Source organism: Neltuma alba, unplaced genomic scaffold (genome assembly GCF_004799145.2).
Source record: "Neltuma alba isolate B1F8T4 unplaced genomic scaffold, ASM479914v2 tig00011729_pilon, whole genome shotgun sequence".
Classification (NCBI taxonomy): Eukaryota; Viridiplantae; Streptophyta; class Magnoliopsida; order Fabales; family Fabaceae; genus Neltuma; species Neltuma alba.
In genome coordinates, this window is record NW_021636357.1 from 45,097 (window position 1) to 58,199 (window position 13,103).

Genomic DNA, 13,103 nt, shown 5'->3' on the forward strand with positions numbered 1-13,103 from the left:
TCATCTCATAACTTCACATTCTTCTTCAACACTTCATTCTTCTTCGCGTTTGCACTAGTTCTTCCATGAAAAGACAGATAGAAAACCAAAACAGAGAGAGCTTAGATCTGGCCATCTCTCTAATGCTTCTCTCTCAACCGGCATCCAAGGCCCTCAACATGTCATCGTTGCCTCATGAATTTGAATGCAAGACCTGCAACCGCAAGTTCTCGTCGTTTCAGGCGCTCGGAGGTCACAGAGCCAGCCACAAGAAGCCCAGACTTGATTCCCAAGTAGAGTTACAGAAACCCCATTCGGAGAAATCGTTGCACGAGTGTTCTATTTGTGGGCAGCGATTCTCTCTGGGACAAGCTCTGGGAGGCCACATGCGAAAGCACAGAGCAGCCATGAACGAAGCCTCTGCTTCCATAAATGAGGTGATTTCTGATGTCCCAGTTCTCAGACGATCAAACAGCAGCAAAAGGGTTATGTGCTTGGACTTGAACCTGACCCCTCTCGAGAACGATTTGAAGTTGCTTTTCGGAAACAAGGCTCCTTCTGTTAATCTTTCCATGTGCTGACCATCAGCTTTTCTGTACTTATGGACCATTCTTTCATTCTTATGTTGTTTATGTAAACTAGGATGCTCTGTCATCCATATATAAATATATATATTTTTTGTTTGTTTGAATCATTTTCATCGTGCACAACATTAAACCTGTTCTATAGGACGAAATTTGAAAAGCCAAAAACATCCAAACATTATGCGCTCCACAATCAATCATAAATCTAAAACTATGTCTATCTCATAAACCCAAACACTCCTGTACTTACCAAAGATTATATGGTTATCTCAGGCTACTAAGTTATTATTACCTTTTTTTCAATTATACTCTTTTAAGAATTTATTCAAACACCCTATTAAATAAATTATGCTCATAAATTAATTTTATTAACTCTGTTCCTCTCAATGCCAATCCAAATGCATCATAAACATGTGGGGCTGTTTATAAGAAATGTAATTGATGGTAAGGGGCAGATTTGCCCTAAAAATTTATGTTTAGGAGTGCTGGGTATCTGAAAATATTTTTTGACTCAATATCACCCTAGAAGTTTTCAAATCATAGCAATATCGTCTTGGTCATTATCTAAGTTAAGTTTGACTGTTAGTTGATTAATTATGTTGAGTTGGCATGTTCACGTATCGCCCACGTTATTGTTTTTCTAGATTAAATGCAAATTTACTCTGAAAGTTTTTACTCATAACATGTGGCATCTGAAAGCTTTCAAATTGTAGCAATATTGTTATAACTGTTATCCATATTAAATTTGATAATTAATCAACCAGTAATTGAGCTGGTAGATCCACATGTGATCCACTTTATTTTATTTTTTCAAGATGAGGATTTAGCACTAACTCTAAAAAATTCATTGATTTTGTACTTTCCAAGCCTATGACTATTCCCAAAGTCGATCTCGTCATTTACATCTTTTAAAAATTCTTAGTGGGCTTTACATATATTATTTACTTTATTTGTATGTCCTACTTTTGTTTTTATAAAAACCACTAAACTAAGAGCAAATGACGAAATAATAGATGTATGAAAAGAGTTGTTTTTGTGTGGGAGAAATGGCACTATAGTTATGAACCAATGGATAATTTGAAGGGAAAAAAATAAAGTGGATCTCACGGTCAATTGTAAAAGTCAAAACCGTAATTTTTTAAGACTTAATCAGAAATATGTTGAATCCAACAGTCATGATTTGGAGTTTCTAGATGAAAGTCCATTACGCGAAACATGAAAGCGTTTGCATTCCGTGCTCATTAGGCTGATGAGCATGGAGTGCTCAGCAGTCAAAATGCCGTGTGTTTTGAGTGCTGAGCTCTTTAATTTTTTTTGACTTTTTTTTTCCTTTTTTGTTTTGCTATAGAAAAATCTATGTTACCTCAAATCATTAATATAAAAACTAGTTTGATATTTAATTTAATTTTAAATATAAGATCTCAATCCACATTTTATATATATAAATATATATCTATTTTTTAATATAATTTTTGTAATAATTGCACATGTTAAAGATTTAATCAATTAGTGGTTCTAGTTAATATACATAATTAGTAAAAAGTATTTTAGATAAAAAAATATCTATTTATTACAAATAACTAATTTAACTAATTTTTTTAATATACATGAATTAGTCGAACTAACTCTTATATTAAGAATTAAATAAAGTATGTATTAAAATTATTTTTGGTTAACATTTATCTAGTACTCTAAAATATTTTTTTAGATGTTTTCAATACCTTAAAGTATTTTATAATTCATTTAGTACCTTAAAATATTTTTTCATACACATTTAATGTCTTAAAAAATTTTCTATTTCTTGATATTGTATCACAAAATATTTTAGATTGCTGAAAAGTTATTTTAGGATACTAGATAAATCATAAAAGATTCTACAATACTAGACCTAAAGTATTTTAGAATGATGAATGCATATGGAAAAATATTTCAGAGTACTAAATAAACAACAAAATACTTTAAAATATTAGATTCTTAAATACTTTAGAATACTAAATACACATAAGAAAATATTTCAGGATATCATAAAATATTTTAAAATATTAAACATATCTAAAAAATATTTTAAAGTATTAGATAAATCTTAACTAAAAATAATTTTAATACATATATTTTTTTGTAGTGAAAAAAATTTAAAAAAATAAAGGTCCCTTGTTATCCTACTCAGGACGTTTTGAGTCCGTGCTCATCAAGATGATGAGACGAGCACGGAATGCGGATCCAACATGAAGCGTGAAAGGGAGCGAGCAAAGGCTGAAGAAGTTAACGCCCATGCTGATTGTCGGGGCGGTCCTACCCTAATTTGAATGACCTGCCATATGCGTAATTCGCTGTACCGCAGACGTTGACATTTCATCCGTCAAATCCCCCACGCCTCACTCTTCCCGCTGCTCCATTCAACATTTCCTCCTTTGCACACTTACGGATAGCAACAGAACAGTATATATAAAAATTAAATAATTAATTTGCATCTATTAATTAAAATTAGTATATTTAATACTTGTTTTTTAATTGAATCTTTAATAATTTTTATTGAAAAGAGAGAAAAAAGAGATATAAGAATAGTTTGTAAATGTAAAAAAATTTAATAAAAATTAAAAAAAAAAGTGTTATAAGTGAGTTCTAAATGAGGTGGATGGAGTAGAAGAAGGGTAAGACCAGACAGCAATGTAAAGTGAGGAAGGTTGAATATCCGCATCTCGGCGCGCGATGAGAGGCACTTGAGGGATAATGCCTTACGTCACCCCAATAAATACAGAGGCTGTTACTTCATTTAACGTAACGGCCAATGGCTTTTTCTTCAGAGCTTCCATTTGCGTGTCCTCGCAAATGGGCCAATTTGGGTATCCTCGTGAGGAAAGCAATTACGTCAGCCCGCCGAGGCAGTCATCTGAGTTTCGGCTGACTCATAAGGGCTTTTTTGTAATTGCAATTCGGTCAATAATGGACTTCAAAGCTCATTCAAAACCGGACGAAGCGTTGTTGACTACGTGTACCATTCAGTATCCAACGTGATTTTTTCCCCCTGATCAAGAAATTTGCATGACATTAAAAATATAAACTACTACAGTATTTATGTTTTATGAATGGCGTAACTACCTGTAAATTTTATTTTTTCTTGTATTGATTTTGATTTTGCCGATAATGTATGCAATATGCTCATTTTCCTAACGTGGTGGTGGGCCAAAAAAGCTCATTTTTCTTAATATTTAAAACGCTACTTAAATAATTGGAAAGATATTAAAATGCGGAAATAAAGTTGAGAGAGTGCGAACGATTGCAGAAGTATGGAAAATAATAATACAATGATACGTTGTTTCTTCGAAATTCTATTTCGTTATTTTATATTTGAAATCGAAAATTATTGTAAAATATTTGTGCCCTGATAGATTTCAAGCTGACTAGGGATTTTGAACGACTAGGGATTTTGAACATTATGGAGAGTTGAAATATTGTTGGCCAAGAAAACTAAAAAGAAAGCCGGAGAATTGAAATATTCTATAGTGGAGTGCTTAAGATATAACAGCGTCGCCAGCAACTATTATATTCCTACTGACGCAACCACAGCCAAATTGGATTTCACCATACACTGAATAATCAGTTATTGGTATCTATACTTAATGCAATGGCTTTTGGCCTCCTCGGGAAAAAGATTCATCAACAAATTAACTGGAGAATAAAAAAAAATCCCACAACATTAAATTAGACGTATCTTGAAGCATGTATTAGTCAATATATATATATATAATTATATTGACTCATTCAAAGTGACGGTTCTTAGGGATTACTATAATATATATATATATCTATCTCAAAGTGCGGTTCAGGGATTACTAGGGCTTCATAGTAATTAAGTTACTTAATGTTTGAATTTGACTGCAAGAATTTTAATCAACATAGTACAAACTACGAAGGGGATCACATATATAAATGTCTGACTTGCTATTATCTTATCTTTTGCATATGGGTCTGAAGTATCATTTAAAATATTAGTAAATAATTGAGTTGTTCTTTTCTTTATCTGTCGTGTTTTTTAAGCTTTGTTCAATGCATGTGTTACGTCGTTGCATACGCAGCTATTTTGTCACTTGAAACTTTAAAAATTGCTACTTCTGCCTATAAAACTTTAATTTGCATTCGTTGAGTTTGAATATGAAAAATTTATATACAAGAACTTTATGATTGAATTTTAAAATTATTTGTAAAATTGGAACTCAAAGCCAATTTAATGTTAAATACTCCAATTCGAATTTTATATCCAAATCTAGACTGGTCATGTACTACTTTCAGTCCTTAATATAAAAATTAGTTTAATGTTTAATTTAATCTTAAATATAAGAACCTAATCTATTTTATCTTCATACTTATCTATTTTTTAAAGTAATTCTTGTAGTAATTACATATGTTAAATATTTCATCAAATGGTAATTCTAACTAATATACATGATTAGAAAATATATTTTTAAAAAGATAATACTTATTTATTATAAATAACTAATTTAACTAATTTTTTAATCTCTTTAAATTAGTTAACTAGATCTTATATTAAGGATAAGAGTGAGTATTATATATCACGCACAGGCATATGCATCTGAATTATCTGATGATGAGGGCGTGACGTGATTTCACACTTGAGAGTTGAGACTGCTGGCTGCTGCCACTAGTCAACGGGACATCTTCTTGCTTTAAGTGCTAACTGCTCAAAACGCAGACAATGGTAAAATATTCATTATTCACTAAATTAAACTTACCCGGCACACAAACTTCTCTAGTCTATTACGTACAAGTATATGATATATCAGTTCTTATTGTTTTTTTTTTTTTGTGACAAGTTTTTATTTTTAATCAGCCAAATAAATTGACTTGATCCCGATGACGATCGTCTGAAAATGCTGTTAAATAAAATAATATGGCACGATATGACAACGTGCGTTCAGATAGAATGATCCACTTTAGACCAAGTTTGAGGCATTTGTCCCCACCCTCATGGCCTAGCCTCTCTGAAATTAGGCATCAAATTGTTGATTACGATATGAGTAGGTATAGGTTTTTCTTTTAAGAAAATACCATCCATTTATTAATATAAGAATTAGCTAATTAATTTTAAAAAATTAAAAATAATTAAGTTAGTTATTTATAATAAATATGTGTTGAATTTTTTTAATTATTCTATTTAATTATGGACATTAGAATTAAATTAACCCCTTAGTGAAAATCTTTTACAGTCAATGATAAAATTTTAGAGAAGACAATAAAAATTTAAGAGATAAAGTTAATTAAGATATTATATTTTAATTCTAACTAGCTCTTATATTCAAATCGAGGTAATAAATAACATAACTGACATGAATTATTAATCCAAAACAATAACAAAAATGACTGAGAACATGTGGAGCTTCACCATCTCCTTACCTTTTACATTAATCCTGCTTCCTCCCCACATATATGAGCATATACATGCACATATGTAAGTGCACGTTTAAATAGTGTTAGGAAGTCTCAGAAAATCAGTTGGAACCGATAAAAAAATTAGTTAGATGAAAATGGCATCTGACATAATTGTTAGGAGTAGCTGACCTTTTCACTTTAAAGTTCAAGTTGAACATTTTGAAGGCCAAAATATCTCAATTACACTAGTGATAATTCCTCCTTCTGCTGCTATATATCTTTCAAAACGTGTCCGTCTGTTGGGAATAATAATGATGTTTAATTTGCTGAGAAACGTAATGACATAATTTCAGTGAAAACCGTAAGCAATAATATTGTATGTGAGAGTAATTGGATCGAAGTGTGATGGAAATGGGACGTAATGCTGCACAACTGGTGTTTAACAAGTCAGCTAATTTAGGTTGCCCGCTTCTCCGTTCCCTCCGTTATTGCTCAACCCCTATTCACACGCCAATAATATATCTTCTCGACCACAACTAGCGAGTGTAGTGTTCAACATTTTCCATGGGAAAGGAAAGTAAATTAAAGTAGGCACCAAATAACGTTGTCCTTTGAATGCTTCCTCATCAGGTTGGCCGTTATACCTACCCTGCATGGAACTCGATTCCCACTAACGTGTGTGGAAGAAGCCTTGCACGTACAATTGAGCACAGGCGTCACAAAGCAATCAATCGGAACGCGGCCTTCCACACACGGACATGGTTATTGCAAACACCGTAGCACCAATTAATTGATTAATAAACTTCAAACATGCAGTTGTTAATTGAGACTTGAATGAATTGGTGTCCAAATGCGACGACGTTTCTCATTTAGCAGCCGGCGAAGTTTCCAGGAAGGAAAGACCCCATCAGTTGTTCACCAAAACTACACTTTTGGTCCCCCCGCCACGCGCTCCTTCGAGCCCAGACGTAACGTAAACCCCACGTGATCAAAATCCCTCAACCGTCAACATCGAAAACAAAAAGGGCCGAACAATCATTCACTAAGTATTCCCAGGGGCATTCTCGTCCTCACGCACGACTCCCCTTGCCACGCTCCTTTGGCAACATCGTTTGAACGCGGACTCAGCTTAAAACCAGTCAAACACTCTTTGACTACTCTTCTTATTGAACTCTATATATACCTGTCCCCCCCGGACTACTCCTCACACATCACACAGATTACAGTTCTCATCCCATCTTATATCCTCACACGCACAAGTTCGCTTACAGATCTAACTTGGAGGCATGAAAAGGGAGAGAGATTGCGAGACGAGCTTGGACTTGGCCAATTGTCTCATGCTGCTGTCTCACCGTTCTCACCAGCAAACAAAGACTGATAGTTTAGAATTTGAGTGCAAGACCTGCAGGCGGAAGTTCTCGTCGTTTCAGGCGCTGGGAGGGCACAGGGCGAGCCACAAGAGGCCGAAGCTCGACGGAGAAGACGACCTGAAAGCAGAGGCCAAATCTCTCAAGTTGGGGAACAGACCCAAGATGCACGAGTGCTCCGTTTGCGGGATGGAGTTCTCGTTGGGCCAAGCTCTTGGAGGCCACATGAGGAAGCACAGAGCCGCTCTTCACCCTGACACGAACCAAGTCGACCATGTGCTCGCCAAGGTCCCTGTTCTTAAGAGATCCAATAGTAAAAGGGTGTTTTGTTTGGACCTCAACCTAACGCCTCTCCAGAATGACTTGAACTTATTGTTTGGAAAGACGGCGCCCGCCTTCACTTGATATCTTCCTTTGTTTCATTCTTTTAATTCTTGTCGCGCCAGCTCTGCTGAATTTCATTTGTATTCATTAGCCTTGATCTTAACATTCATTGTGTATATTTTTCAATTCTTTCATTCACAATTTGGTAGGAGTTTAGAATTCGATCACATCCATCTTTCATGTATTTTAACCACAAGTTAATGTTTGAAGAGACTTCCCCTCACCAGCTGAATCCCTCTTGCAAATTAAATAAAACAAACAATCATCCAGAAAGAGTTATTGATAAGTTTTTCTTAAGAGTCTGAACTTTCGATCTATTATTCCCAGATCTCATTTTATCCTTATCGCCTAAGTTAGGTTGAATGCTTCTATATGATACTTAACACGGTCAACTATGTATGAAAGCGAACATCCAAATTCAATTGTGGGTAAAATACGGCCAGCGTGCGTTTCCATGAAACACAGAAGAGAGCGGTTGAAAATTTACAAGAGGACGAGTTGAATCGTTATTTGTGTTGTCAACAATGAACACAGCTAACACAGTGGGAACACAGAGAGAACTGGCAATATTGAACAGGAATGCTGTTTCATTGACTTGAATAGGAATGTTATTTCTAGAACATTTTCCTTTCGGCCATTGACATTTATACGCGTACATATTCCAAATTACCGATAATTTACGTGTACGCTCGTTTTCTTGAGGCAAGACTTATATACGCGTTCTTTTTTCGGGTGATCCCGGGGGATCCAGTGGATCGGGCCCAGTAACATAGAGGGAAGACGTTATGGGCCGCGCTGGCCTGCTTTTACTTGGGCTACCTCGAGATAAAAGCCCATATTATTGGGGTCAAACGTTAAGCCTTTAATTGGGTGGTTTTACTTCTTCAAATAGAGAGCTCCATAATTCCTCAACAGCAACTAAAAATGGGGAAAAATAATCGTAGGGAAAGGATGGAAGCAAAGCGACGGTGTGAACTAAGAAGAACGAGTCATTGTCCGAATAGTTGCACCCTCGTCTAGGACCTCCCAAAAATTAAAAAAAAACTGCGATTCAAATTCTTGTCCCTGTCACAATGCTTCAATGAATACGACTGCAGCACCTTAATTCCCAACAAGCACACGCATGTTTCTGTCACCGCTACAACATGAACAGATTCCCCCAACATTATTACTTGCCGAATAATAATTATAGTAAAAACAGGCTAGAATACGTCATCGATAACTGTTTGTATGTAATTGCTTCCTCTATATCTATATATATATATATAAAGAAAAACGGAAAGATGCTTGAGATATTAATGGCTGAGCGTGGACAGTTATGTACAGTATTTATATAATGCAAATTGTGCATCGGCCGTGACGCAGGCAATAGTAAGGAATCTTGGTCACGTGAAAGTAGACCTTCAAGAACGTTCCATTATATATCACGCAGAGCAGAAATAATCTTACAATCGACCTATACTTTCTGATAGAAGGAGGAGGAAGAAGAAGCAGCAGCAGCGAAAGCCCCCTAAAGTTCAGAAAGTGGCGGGGCATAATTATGGGAACTTTATCAGATCAGATATGCATGCAGGCTTGCTCTTTTTGATGAGTCTTATCTCATATGAATACAAGAAAATGAAAGACTTAATCATCACGAGACATGTGTGGTCCAAGCATGAAGCTATATGGGACACGTTATTTTAACTAACACAGTTGCTTCTTTCTTTCTTTCTTTCTCTGTTTTCTTTTTCTTGGCGAGAGGTTTCCATCATCATCGCCTTGAAACAGTTGTTTGGGGGTATATGATTATGACGCTGAGCTTAACTTTATGTCAATAAGACCGTTAATGATGATATATGCATTTATATTTAGAGGTTTGATTTCTTGTGAATTTAAATATGGAGAACAGTTCATGCAGAGACGCATTCCGTGAGCTTTTCCATCATGACCATCCACCCGAACATTATTTAATAAATAAACAAACAGGCATTTCACGATCCATCACACAGCTCTCATAAAAGAGAATTTGTTTATAATTCTAAACGAAGATAGATGATGGAAGAGAGTTCATTATACATATATATGAGAGCAATCAACTGAGATGATGAGACCCAAATAATTGCCTGAACTGATTGATAAGGGACCCATGCACATCAAGTTGAAAATAAAATGGTGATCATAATTAGTGCTTATATATATATATATATATATATATATCTCAAAATGAGCAAGTGGCGAGGAAGCGACCACTTCAATGAGTTGACATTCTGAACTAAATACGGGCATATATATATATATATATATATATATATAACACAAATATATTGAAGTCATGCATCATGAGGTTAATATAATACTGTCTAAATATAGGAAAAAACAAAAGCAGTTCGGCATTTATCAGTTATACAACCCATACCACAAACGTTCAACAAAATCCATCCACAAGCTAAACACCGATCCGTATGCTCGTTGCATTAAAGATAGGGTGTCGATCCAAAAGTACTTGTGGTTTTATATATACAGGGTAAAGACCGTTTGGCCAAGTGCCTAAAAATGTCATGTACATATTCTGAATCACATATATCGTAGCGCATAGTTCATATGTCATATGGTTATGGACCATATAATAGTTCCCACAAGTTAATTAAGTCTCTCATATAGAGTCAACTTTTACAATACTCACACCTACAGTTTTATACTTAGAGAGTGTTTGGATAGAAATCAAACCATGGTTTCAGAAGTGCTTTCACGGATTACGAAGTAAATATGTGGAGGAGGTTACCTCGTTTTGTGAAAAAGTGCTTCTGAAACCACGGTTTTGGAGCACCCAAACAGGCCTTTAGTATTACTCAATGTTCTGCAGTTTCCATGTTTCAATCCCGTGTCTTTGGACTATATATATATATAACTAATGCCAGGTAATATTTAACTTGATGGTGTTGTTAAGCTGGCACACTCTTTAAGAATTGATATCCACGCTTGCAAGTGGCAAATAATGTTCCAGTCATCCAAGTTCTATGGAACCAATATTGAAATTGTATATAACGATATATCTATTGAAATATGCTTGCTCTTAAATACAGGATCATATTCTATGCTTTTTATTGGATTTTCTGCAAAGCATCTTGAGTTTTCCAATGGTTTATTCCGTTTAATTTGAACGTTCTTGCCAGTTGTAAGATTTTCTTTCAACGTAACCTAGCTCGGAGTAACATATATAGGTCTGGTTTAGAAAACATTTAGCGCACGATGCATCATGAGACCCACTTTACAGAGAGAGAGAGAGTATTAATGCATACGATGAACTTAGAGAGAGATGGGAAAAAAAATCAATGAGGGTAATTATATAGATGCGCCATGTACAACTACACACACACACACTCACATATATATTACCTCGTCTCTTCTTCTTCTTCTTCTTTTGAATATATGAATCCACGATTCATTTTACAAAACAATTATATGTGCAAAAACGCGCTAGCCATCCAAAATTAACCAAGACATGCCATACTCCATAACTTTACAATATATCCGAGAGAAATAGAAAAGAGATAAAGTGTGTGAGAATGATTATTTTCCTTTTTTTTATCCATCAATTCATTCTGTCCTGTATTCTCTCTTTAATTAAAATGAACATAGAATATTCAAATTTCAGTTTTTTATTGGTTAGTGCTCAGCTTATATATGTAGCTATACCTATTATGAATTATTAATTTCCACTCTAGGTAAAATTAGAGTTCCGATTATAAAACTCATTGATTGCTCAACATAATGCCAAGCATCCAAGGAATTATAAAGTGGTCAGTCAACGAGGTTCAGGAGAGTTCTAGCGCCTATGATCTGTCCCAATACTACTGAACTTAACCCGAGTTAACATCAAAATTAAAATATATTCTGATCCTAATTTCAATCGCCCGTCCTCATGCTATTTTGCTGGCCTAATAATGAAAATCGATCAACTTGTTTCAGGCTTCAAACACATGCATGTGCCAATGAATATATATTAATTTAAGGCTATATGATTAGTAGTACGAATAGAAGTAATAAATATCTTAATTTGACATTAATACCAGACATTTCTATATTTGAAGATAATCGTGTTTAAAAATGGATTTCGCTTGTCATATTTAATATGAGAGAGAGAGTTAATGGGAAATTATTAGAGCGTGAAAGCCCCCCGTGCAGTCTAATTTATTTGAAAATTATCGTATTTCTGAAGCGGCTAACCATTAACGAAAAAACATTATTAATTGATTAATATAATCAGAAATTTAGAACTATAATTCCCCATTTTGTTAAATAAACAGGTAATATATACTGTGTTATTTAAACTTCACGTAAATCACATTTCCCCACTGTGACTCTAGAATCGACTTTGGATCGGAGCTATATGGAGCTTTCTGCATCTGAAAACAAGCAGGAAGCCCCACGTAAAGGAAAGTCAGTCAAGATATATATAATATAGCAAATTAATTAATTACAGCAAATTAATTAATTACAGGTGTAGGCTAGAAGATACCATAATGGATGGTTAGCGTATATTAGGGTGGGTATATACACGGGATTAGGTTGGAGCACTTGCTTAAGCACGAGATTAGTTGAAAAGCTAAGCAAAAGGCTGGTCAGAAAGAGCCATTAGACGAGCAGAGGAAGTAATTGACAGAAACAAGAATAAAGGTGGCGAAAACAACAAAGCTTCACTCCAAAAAGCTTCAAAATGATTGCTGGGAAAAAGGAAAAGCTCTCTGGAGAAAAAGATATGGAGTGAGGATGAGGAAGATCTAAGTATATGAATCGAAATATTATTTACATAAAGGATGTCATGATTAGGACGCTTAACCCCTAATAATCATGCCAGTACTTACCTAATAATTGGGTTAGCTTTTGATTGCTATATGCCACACTCTCCATCAAAACCTTTCCTATATAAAAATCTCTTCCTGCTAAGGTTGATTCATGGACCTGCAATAAAGATGGTTGTTAAAATTGTGAATGCGTTATTTTCTTGTGCATGCCCATTAATTGTGCCAACCCTAACCAAATTAACCTAGCATCTTGGGTCGTTGTATGTAAGAGATGACGATAACACAATGTTATCATCGTGCGATTTACATATATAAACTTATCTTCCCACGGCTCCAAATTAAATATCTGCGTACAAAGTTAGGAAGTAGTCTCAATCTAAATCCACTATGTACAATATTTATGCAGTAACTATTTGTTCATGCCTTACTCCTCCTATTGAATGGAACAAAAAATATTGCAAAATGAAGAATGCAGGCACTATGGACGATGGGGATTCTGAATAATTATATTTGTCAGAAAAATAATAATAGTGCCTGCTAATCTTATGATTCTGGAAAAACGAAATGGTGCTTAGCTTAATTAGTGTGTGCGTGTGCGTGTGCGTGCGTGACAG

General features: G+C 34.8%; 2 protein-coding genes across 2 annotated transcripts; both read left to right on the top strand.

Moving 5' to 3' along the window:
* Position 1: 1 nt before the first annotated feature.
* LOC114717301 (zinc finger protein ZAT11) lies at positions 2–673 on the top strand. The gene has a single exon (XM_028902409.1). It carries the CDS (start codon positions 66–68, stop codon positions 558–560), a length of 495 nt encoding a protein of 164 aa, XP_028758242.1. The 5' UTR covers positions 2–65; the 3' UTR covers positions 561–673.
* A 6,504-nt stretch (positions 674–7,177) lies between these two features.
* On the top strand, positions 7,178–7,925 carry LOC114717305 (zinc finger protein ZAT11-like). Its single transcript, XM_028902412.1, has one exon. The coding sequence runs from the start codon at positions 7,238–7,240 to the stop codon at positions 7,721–7,723; it is 486 nt and encodes a 161-aa protein (XP_028758245.1). The 5' UTR covers positions 7,178–7,237; the 3' UTR covers positions 7,724–7,925.
* Positions 7,926–13,103: the final 5,178 nt, after the last annotated feature.